General features: G+C 35.0%; 1 protein-coding gene across 1 annotated transcript; it reads left to right on the forward strand.

The window, feature by feature from the left end:
- Positions 1-2,479: 2,479 nt before the first annotated feature.
- Positions 2,480-10,562, forward strand: LOC120356106 (exocyst complex component 7-like; the record flags this gene model as incomplete). Its single annotated transcript, XM_039444930.1, has 5 exons — positions 2,480-2,599; positions 4,394-4,656; positions 6,724-6,788; positions 7,801-7,901; positions 10,320-10,562. Coding segments are annotated over exons 1-5 (706 nt in total), but the record flags the coding sequence as incomplete, so codon positions are not given.
- Between the last annotated feature and the right edge of the window lie 745 nt (positions 10,563-11,307).

The following is an 11,307-nucleotide window of genomic DNA, read 5'->3' on the forward strand; positions in this document are numbered from 1 at the left end:
AAATGTTATTATTTCAATTGCGAACTGTTGGCAACTGTTCATCCTATTGAATCATTCACTATGAAGAGATAGCAGACTTCGTGTGTCTCCAGTGTTATTGTCCTGCCACCAGCTGGCGTATTTCTTTGAATAATAGTAAACTGTGTTGCGCGTGAACACTAGCGTCGGGTGATCAATTTTCATAACGGCAAGGAAAGTTGTGTGAGTGTGCCACACCAGATTTTTCATGAATAGTCTCATTTGAATTCTTGGGAATAATACTGGACATTTTCACTGATACTACTGATATGTGAGAATTACTTCCCATGTGGATATATTATTAATTGTAAATCTAGTAAATAACAAGTTTCAATTAATTTCAACAGCTTGTTGCTTGCGGCTTGTGATATTGTCTCGTTTATGTGATATAGTGTTTTGCCATAGCTACCTCTAATACAAGGCCCGGCCTACGATATTGCAACCTCGCAGTGTAGGCCTAGAATCGAATACATTATTTGTGGAAAAATACCAGCTGATCTTTTTCACCAATCATGTATTAGATTCTAGGCCTACACTGCGACGTTGCAATATCGTAGGCCGGGGCCTTGTATTAGAGGTGGCTATGGTTTTGCACCAAATACTATATTTTGCTTAATGCAGTATGAATTATCATTTTGTTATATGTTCTCATGTACTTGTTTTTGACCAACTAATCGCTACAATGTAAGCTCAAAGTTAATAAATATCATTTATTTATTGCTCAGTCTTTATCAATAGCACAAAATTCAGCAGATTAACTCAGTGATGTTCAATAGACAATAAGGGATATTCAGTGAAACGGGAAGATTACAGTGAGTGATTAACCTTCCGGCAGTCGTGCTGTTGTTAGGACAACATTGTCAGTTTTTCAGTTTTTTTGCTGCACAAAACTATTGAATGAGGTGGTGTCAGTTAATGAGTCACCCATGCATTCCAAAACTTTCTCCCCATTACTCCACTGAGTTGCAGTATCAACCGAGCAATGGTTCAGTCTTAGGTGCCATTTAGTCGCGACAGAGCATAAGTAGTTCTTATGATATACAGTGCATATGATAGGGAAAGAGACTGCCAACGAACCAATAACACAGAGTTGTTGGCTTTGCTTGGTGTACCTTATTGGGCTACGAGAAGGTTATCATGCAAATGTTCATAGGCGAAAATAATCCAATGAGATGGAAATATTAAGTGTATAATTAATTAATATGTTTTGACAGTAAACAGAGTACATAACACATAAAAAATAGGTTGTTGTAAAAATTACAACACGTGACTGCTCGTGTGACTGAGTAGTGCGCGACTTCCGGAAGGTTAATAAATTGAGAGTCATTTTTCATATTTAATAGTCAAAGTAGAAAGCAAAACCGTTACAGAAATTTGAGGGAATCAAGCACAAAGTTACATTTATATGTATTATGAGTATACCCTGCTATAGTGAGGTCCATGTTATAATGGCAGTGTTTGGTTAGCAATGGTATTGCTATCCTTGTCTATCATACAACAAAGCGGATATGGCTATCTCTTTCTCGCTATGCTCTGTTTCCAAATCGTCTTTTAACAAAATATTCATCTTAATATGGAAATTTATTATGAAATTATTGAAAAATATAATTTATTTCTTAATAAATATAATTGATTATTTTTACATATATGTATCATGAGTATACTCTGCTATAGTGAGGTCCATGCCATAATGGCAGTGTTTGATTAGTAATGGTATTTCTATCCTTGTCTATCATTCAACAAAGCGGATAGCGCTATCTCTTTCTCGTTTTGCTCTGTTGCCAGATCGGCTTTCAACAATGTAGAATTTTCAATTAACAAAATATTTCATCTTAATTGTGAAAATTCATTATTCAATTATTGAAAAATATAATTTCTTGCTTAATAAAATATAATTGATTATTTTTTCATATATCTATTACAAAAAAAACGACAAAAATTTGTTTTGAAATTTTATTCTAGGAATCTAGTAATGTCGAGGCGCTGAACAAAAAAGCTCTCTTGCATTTTGCTGAGAAATGTGCCGTTCAAAAGACTCTGCTATAGTGAGGTCCATGTTATAATGGCAGTGTTTGATTAGCAATGGTATTGCTATCCTTGTCTATCATTCAACAAAGCGATTAGCGCTATCTCTTTCATGCATTGCAAGGTTGCCAAATTGTTTTTAATCATGTAGAATTAACAATTAATTAACAAAATATTTAATTTTTCAATTATCAAATAATATAATTTCTTGCTAAATAAAATATGGTGGATTATCTTAAACGATAATGAACAGTAGTTAATATTACATTTATAAACATGTATCATCTACCGTCTATAGAAGGCATTGACAAGACAGAGGATCGGCAACGTTGTTTTCCTATATTTATCCACTGCCATTATAACGTGGGCCTCGCTTTAGTCAAAAGTGAATAAAATTCAAAATCCTGTTTATCATAATCATACTTTTTTTTGTTACAGTCCACTCTTTTCAATACCGGAGGAGATTCATTGAACCGAGAACTGAAAGAGCTGCTACTGAAACATAGCAAGCCGATCCCACCGATGACTCTTCTCGATTTGGTGGCCACTGATGATGGTAAATCAACACTTATTTAACCTGGAATCCCACATATCAGTATCAGTGAAAGTTACCGGCGCAGTGAAAATGTAATTTTCCTCCACCTACTGTCTAAAGTACTTGCTTTACTCCCTGAAACATAATACTAAAGTGTCACTTTTTCGCTCTCGGTAGTAGAAAACAGAAAAACTCCCTTAGGGAGGAAAAGTGACTCCATTCAAATAGCATGGGAAGCATCTCTATTTTAAAAACTTACATTGTGATAGGTTAGAAGGTCTAAGCTCAGATGAGAAAGCATAATAGAGGTGTCTGTCATTGAGTCAACTGAATTCAATACCACAACCAGAAATTTGATCAACTCATGAAATATATATTTGTATGATATTATATTCTTAATATTAGTAGACGATACAAATTTTTACAATTTTAAAAATATTTTATTCTATTCAAAATACCAGCCAACAAATATTTTTGATCTGCAATTCAAATCTGAAACGCGTGATCTGGAGTCAGCCATTTTTGTAGCCGCCCAGCTGATATAATTGTTACAATTTTACTGCCGATGAATAGCGCAATCGGCAGTGCCAATCAGACGACCGGTTTTTAGGTTTTAGATTTTAGGTTATGTTGTTAGGAAACATTGTCACCAATACGTATGTTATTTAAATGATTTTATTTGCAGTTTCTATAAAAGAATGTAGGTGGAGGAAAAATGTTGTGTACATCACGAGCGAAAAATACTTTTTCCTACAGATACCCTGAAAAGTGACCATTTGTGCACTGATTGCAGGCTGCAAAGAATCACTTTTCCGCACTAGTGCGCAAAGTGAGTACTTTGCGTACTCCAGATTTGCAGCATGACAAAGCAAAATAGTTAGTAGGTTATATGGAGCACCAGTGCAGCAAAATCAAAATTAAGCTGGTAACAGTGACTGCTGTGGCTGCTATAGTGAGCAGAGGTGCAACGAAGCACAACGCGCTAATTATTAAGTAGATATTATAACCAAGGACAACGACAGCACAGTGCCACCACAGCACACACCACACAGCTGCCCCCCGCCATTCAAACACTACTACATTATTCAGGCAATTTTACCCATAATTACCCACTTTTCATATTCAATGGTAACTGTAGGAAAAATTTAATGTGAAATACGTGCGCAAAGTTCGTTTGCTGCACTCAAGAAACCATTCCGCCCTCGCCTACGGCTCGGCGTAAACGTTTCTTTCAATGCAGCAAACTGTCACTTTGCGCACTAGTTGCACAAATAACTATTTCTCCCTCAGGAAAATTGTTGCAAACTTCAAACTTCAAACTTTTTCCCACAGGGGGAAAAAGTCATACTTTTCACTCTAGATATACAAATAACTATTCCATGAGTTCATGATTGGGATATTCCTACTCAGCACGGCCGATAATTCATTAACTTGGTTCATTAAAAAATGTACATTCGTCGAGTTCAAAGCATACTTTCAAACAGTTTCAAGCTCTTAAAAAGTTCAAAAACGTGTCAAACCAAGGAACAAATCATATGAATCTTATTGAAAATTTCTTCCTCTTTCCAACCATATTCTTAGAATTAGATTCTGACTGAAAATTTTCTAGTTAGTGACGTTTTCCAAAAATATTGTAAAAACGATGTTGTATCTAAGGTGGATTTGAGAAAATTTTACTAAACGTTTTTCGTTACAAATTTCATGTAGAATCTATGGTCTCCGGCCGTTTCAACTATAGTGGGACGACATCCTGTATTGATTTCTCTTTGATTTGTCTTTTCGTCATTCAAACTTTAATTTCATTTGATTTTGCAGAGCTGTTAGCAGACGATACTTCGTCAGTTTCGTCTTATACCCAGTTCCCTGACGCGGTTAGCAGTCAGCTGACGGCCATCGCTGATTGGCTGGTGACGCAGGGCGGAGGAGGCGTTGGAGTGGAGGGGGGCGAGTACATGTCGGTGTATGCGCGTGTGCGCGCCACTGTTATGCTCAAATCGCTGCAACTTCTCAAGGAACAGCAGCGAACGGGTAGTGGTGGAAGTGTGCAGGGGGTGGGGGGTGCCTCGTCCCCTATCATGGTAAGAATAAAAACTAGGAATTGAATTATAGTTTAAAAATCTGGTGTGGCTCACTCACACAACTTTCCTTGCCGTTATGAAAATTGATCACCAGACGCTAGTGTTCACGCGCATCTCAAGTCCACTAATCAAAGATCTGAGCCAGCTCGTGGCAGGACAATAACGCTGGAGACACACGAGGTCTGCTATCTCTTCATAGTGAATGATTTTATAGAATCAACAGTTGCCAAAAGTTTGAAATTGAATAATCACATTTTCTCAAATTTCGAGCATATTTTCAATTTTAGGTGAAAATGATACAGAACATAAATTGTAGAGATCTTTTGCTGAATCTTTTCCACTTGAAATTTTTTGCTTAAATTGTATCTGAAGCCTGATAATTGGGAATCTGAAATCAAACTTTGCATAGATGGGGCGGAGCTCCTAAAATTTTTACAGATATGGGACTTGTGGCAGTTGATAGAGCTTATCAATGACTATTTTAGGTATGAATTTGATCAAAATCGTTGGAGCCGTTTTCAAGAAAATCGCGAAAACCCCTGTTTTTGACAACATTTTTGCCATTTTAGCCGCCATCTTGAATTGCATTTGATCGAAATTGTTCGTGTCGGATCCTTATATTGTAAGGACCTCAAGTTCCGAATTTCAAGTCATTCCGTTTATTGGGAGATGAGATATCGTCTACACAGACGCACATACACACACACCCACACATACAGACCAATACCCAAAAACCACTTTTTTGGACTCAGGGGACCTTGAAACGTATAGAAATCTAGAAATTGGGGTACCTTAATTTTTTTCGGAAAGCAATACTTTCCTCACCTATGGTAATAGGACACGGAAAGTAAAAATTAGTTATTGAATTATAAATTATAATACCCAGTCCAAACGTTGCCCCAGTAAATTGACCATGTTGGTAAGCTTGGCCGCGTTTGTCTTGCCATCCACACTGCAATGTGACCAGTGCTCATCAAGGCCAGCGGTAGCCAGCGACATATCTTTTATTTTCATTTATAACACAATTATTCACATGAAATCACTTGTTAGAGCAAATCTTCAGTGATGTATGAAACGTCAACTTAATATAAATGGAAACAATGAAGAATAGATGCATGGATGATACATATTAGAATATGATGTACAACATCAAGTTTTAGTGAAGATTTTTTCAAAAAATTCCTCAATTTTATAAGTTATTCAAGAGACTATATTCAAGGCTTTCTTTGAAACGATCATGGGTAACACTGTCTTGAATTCTATGTGGCAAAACATTGAACATTTTTATCCCCATGTAATATGGGCCTTTCTCAAGTAATGTGAGTCTATGATTTGGGTAGGTAATGCCCGGTTGCAGAGTCGTCACATAAAATCAAGCCTAGCTATGTGAGACATAGTTTAAAATCACTGACTTAAATGGTTGGTCGTTGCACAGTCGTTTGCCGAAGCCCATTCAGCTATATCTCGAATTAGCACCACACATAAGTCACACTGCAGCTCTATTCACTTTTTTCCGTACATGCTTCTATCCAACCAATGTCTTGGCATCGGAGAAAGTTTCAATCGACATCAGTGTGAACAGACCTAAAAGACCTCACATAAAATTGTGAATTACATAAAAGTACTGCACTTCATAAGTTTTATATTAAACAGTGATAACTCTATCTTTTTCAATAATTCTTGTACAACTTTTGAAATTTATAATTAGAATCAGTCGAATTTGTTATTAGATTTGTTTTAATTTCCACACAGAAAAAACTAAACATGTAGAGGGCACATCATAAGAAATTTTTTGTAACTAACTATTGTATGTAATGTAATTTATCTAATTTTTTCTGTAATTGATGTAGTAGTTTTAGTTTTTTTTTGGAAATAAACATTTATTTATTTATTTTAATTTGTAGTTGACATTATAATTAAAATTTCAATACTTTAAAAATTCAGAAAGTTCAAATTTGGTTGAGACAAGATCTATAGAAATATATTATTGAGTTGTAACCATCTTTATCTATTGCAATATATTTATCATATGTATTTTTATTTACAAATGTTTTTAAATTTTTTTAGAGAACCAAGTACCCTCAAAAGCACGAGGCTGCTGGGCGTAGAGCTTCAAAACGGCTTCAGCATGTGTGAGTAGACATTGCATCTTTCAAGCTTGCTTATTTAGTTATACAATCCCGTTATTACTCTTTCGACAATTCCAGTGATTCTTATATCCAGTTATGCTACTATAGTCTGTAAAAACCTTAGTTTGCAACATTGCTCTTATGGAGTACAGCGCTGCCAGATTTCACTGAATCCAGAGAGCCTGTGAAATAATTGTGTCAGAGAAAGAGCTAAAAAGGAAGCGTAGGCCGTAGCAAATCAGTATAAAAACGGCAACAGTGTGCTCCTATTTTTCTATGGAAATAACATTGGCCATAAAGCCCTGTTCTGCAAACTAAGGTTTGCACTGACTTGTATCGTTTGAGTTTGTATCGAGTTATGATATGAGTTTGTATCGTAAGGTTTGGTAGTAAATTATACATGTCGGTAGTAAATTATACGTGAATTAAAAATTATACATGAATTACGTATTATAAAAATAATACGTAAATTTTAATAATACGTGAATTAAGTAAAACGTGAATTAAGTAAAACGTGAATTACGTATTATAAAAATAATACGTAAATTTTTCTAGTACATATATTGAAATTAATTCACTTTTACTTTATCTGAAATACTCTTCGTGGAAGCAAATAAACTCGTGACATGCAATTATTTATATATTACATACGACTTATGTTGATGTAATCTGTACAAGTCTTCTATATAATTATGATACAGCTAAGTAGAAAGAGACAACATACTGTGTTTTTATTTCGTTATGACACAACTCTATACAATTGCAGAAACTGTTTTAGTGGTACAATACACTCTTATTAATCTAATTACAGGACTGTAGTTACATGTTGAAACCAACACACCTATAGGCCTACACATCTGAATTAGGTGGATTTCAAAACGAAAATGCAGTCTTGTAATTAGATTAAAAGTAAATTTGACAACTAAAACAGTGTTCTCAGTTATGGACAAGTTCCACTACATCAATATGTATCCAACAAACTCTATATTTAAACAGTGCTTAATTAATGTTACAGATTCGAGAAGAAAGCAAACAAACTAATGATGAAAGCCTCACAGACATTGGAGCAATCAACTGGACTCACTTTGGGTAATCGCAGAGGAGTCTTGCATCTGGGTGAGTGATTCAAATTTATGTTGTATTGCCAATTATTACTGATATGATTCTTTAATTCTCGCCTTCTGTTTTAGGAGTGAAATAATTCATTGAAAGACTCTTTATTTTTGTTCACCCATAGTGGACTCTCGTATTTGAAGTATGGTTTGTTATTTTTGTTTCTATTTGCTTATTCATCTTTGTATTTGATTGTGTATGTATTGCGACGTGGTTAGATGGTAGAATGGACTCCAACTTGGGGCTTTGGCACACTAAAGCAAAGCTTGTGTTTCATTTCCTGACCAGCTTTTTTGTAGCAACTTAATCAATTATATGCCCGCGTCCTAAACTTGTTGTCCAAAGCTCCAAACTTCACACAATACTAACAGGTAAATCGTGCTTTGCACTGTGATAAATATTGTGTTTTAAAATGCAATATCCTTATTTCTATGAAACATAATAAAAGACTAGTTATTTATTATTTTGTCTAAATTACGTGGATAATCTTTATAAGTGTTGAAAAATCTCAGCAAAAGTGTTATTGGTCTCAAATTCATGAGTCGCGTGTGCTACCAATTAAGTTGAGGAATCACTTGGAGAAAGCTCTGTTTGGTTGGGTTTCTATAGTTACATATACTTTAAATCACAAATCATAAATTTGTTTTGATCATTTAATTAATATTAATTGATTAATAAGAATGAAAATAGGCCTATAACAATCCTTGGTTAATTCAGAATCTTGATGTAAAGTTTCAAGTTAATCTGTTTATTAGTTCATACATGATTACGCGTCAAACGGTCAAACGTGAATTTCCTATCCCGTACATGTACAGGGTGCGGCAGCGAAACTTCCTTTTTCAAAGTAAATAAAACTGTTGGATCAGATAGTTTGTATTTATTTTTTGTAATGTAGACACATGCATAAAGTTTTGTTTCAATTAGGTTTGTATATCAGATCAGGTAGGTAACGTCCCCCCCTTCATCATACACTGTGTAAACCGATTTCTGGCGTTTGTCATGACTCCTGCCAGCATTACAGTTGTTATGTTAGCAATTTATCCCCTGATTGGTTCTCGAATCTTGTAGGATTCTTGGACGGTTCACATAAATAAGAGATTTTAAATCCCCCATAGAAAAAATCATAAGAGATCGGGCTGGCCACTCCAAATCGCTCCTAATTGAGATGAGGCTTCCTGGTGTTACCTCAATTAAGGGGTCAGAATACAAGGGGTCCAAGTGACATTTTTAATTTTTTTGAGTTATCTACAGTAATAGATAGCTGAAAGTGGTAAAAATCTAGTATACAAGAGGTATAAGCGTAAGTCTAATCAGTGCTGACATCTGGTGTAAAATTTTAAACTACATTTTCAAACAGCTGTTTATTTGATTAAACAAGGGGTCCAAGTGACTTGGATCCCTTGTTTACAGGACAACGGTTGCTCGTATCCATCAAATTAAATTTAACCTTGATTAAGCCATGTCACCAAGCAAAATATACCTCAAGAACAAATTAGAGAATCAGATAATAATGCAATGAGGTCATTAATCATTGTCCAATTTCTGGTAAATTTGATAGATTTATGTGTAGCTGGATAATAGAGTTTTGTTTGGTAAACAATGATACTTCTTATCACTATGTAGCTGATAACTGAGAAAGGAAAGCAATTTGAGACATGAAACTGTACGTTTGATTTGGTAAAAGTATACTGAATAGTTATAGGAATAGGTGAATATAATTTCTATATTCATTTCATGAATGAAGAATTAATTAATGTAAGTAAACTTTAGACTCAATTTTCTCGAAACTAACAATATGTCACTTGGCCCCCTTGTATTATAACCCCTTCAATTGAAATCACATTCAGAGAGTTCCTGCACAATTGCCATCTTGTATGGATGGAAATGAAGATCATCATGAAGAATTCGTCTCACAGAACGATCGTAAAGTCGAAGAGAAGACGCATGTTTGCGCGCAGAATGCTGTGGTGATCGCAACATTGAAACTCTCACTGCTTCAATGTTCTCAGGTGACCTAATGGCCCGAGGGACTTCAGTTCTTCGTCTTGTCGCACTTGCAGCTTGTCTGAACCTAGTGACTCGCGTAGCAATTGATTTCCGGTCCGGGACAGTAACCAAAGCGGCTAAATTAAAGCGATTTTGAAATGCGCGCTGGGTTGTGATCTCAGAAAAATCGCTCGAAAAAAAAGTTTCAACGGCAGATGCACACTTCTCATTGTTCCAATGCATGATGGCGACTGAACATGTCGGGAAGAAAACTTTATGGTCTGACCTCTCTAACGAGATCAAATTTACTCTACTACGACATCAGCTAACTGAATGGCGTTCAGTTTTGCTGCTGTACTCTGTATAAGTCAATTACTTTCTTTATTTATAATATTATTGATGAAAATGCATCATATTCTATTATTTGTTTTGTAGAGAACAGAGAAGACGTAGTGGACGAACACGAGATGGAGAACTATTTGGTGTGTGTGATGGCACTACAGCGACTGATGCAGAACGAGCGACATCTGATGGCGGGCATCATTCCACTCTCGCAACAGAGTTACGTCTTCCAGAAAATCATCAAGGACTCCATGGACGTCATTGTACAGGATGGAGAGGTGAGTTATCGGTCTTCAATCTTCAGTCTCATCAAATTCGATTTACACAATAACTCTTGTAATTTTTTTGAACTTTATTTTCCAAAAAATATTACAAACAAAGAAAACGAAAAACAATAAGGGAACTTACTTATTGCATTAGCAAGTTGATGCTAAATGTAGCTATATATTATAGTTTATTAATAAGAAAGTAACATTGCTGCTAGAATAAAATATAATGACTATTATAAATAATTACGGGTAATATTTGAGGGAAAATGATACCTGCATAGGTTTAAAACCTGTGCGCAGGTAGGTTATTAAAAAAAAGATCAAACATAGACACAAAGAAAATTACAAATGAGTTGATAATTATAACTAACGTAGGTAGGTACCTAAAAAAATAAAAGTGGAAACTTTCCAGAGATGAGGTGAAAGAAATTATAATTATTAAGAAGAAAGCAAGATTATGAATAAAACAAGCATTAGACTAATTGAACAACAAAGTTCGCATTTGAATTCAAATTCAAATTTATTTATCCCACACTCATAAATACATATACATAAATCAAACATGTAATAACATGTAGGTTTGCTTAGGGTAGTCAATAACGACAGGACAAGTGTGTTGAACATGTGTGTACACACATGATCGTCATACATTTTGTGCCATCAGCGAAAGGCTTTGAACAAAAATTATTTGCCAGCTCGGGAATTGAGCCACAAATTTATCTATCTTGTATGATTTTTTATAATATTTTTCAATGACAATAGAGTGAATTTGAATGAATCAAGTACAACATTTTTTAAAATATGAATTGTGT

Source organism: Nilaparvata lugens, unplaced genomic scaffold, assembly GCF_014356525.2.
Source record: "Nilaparvata lugens isolate BPH unplaced genomic scaffold, ASM1435652v1 scaffold5793, whole genome shotgun sequence".
Classification (NCBI taxonomy): domain Eukaryota; kingdom Metazoa; phylum Arthropoda; class Insecta; order Hemiptera; family Delphacidae; genus Nilaparvata; species Nilaparvata lugens.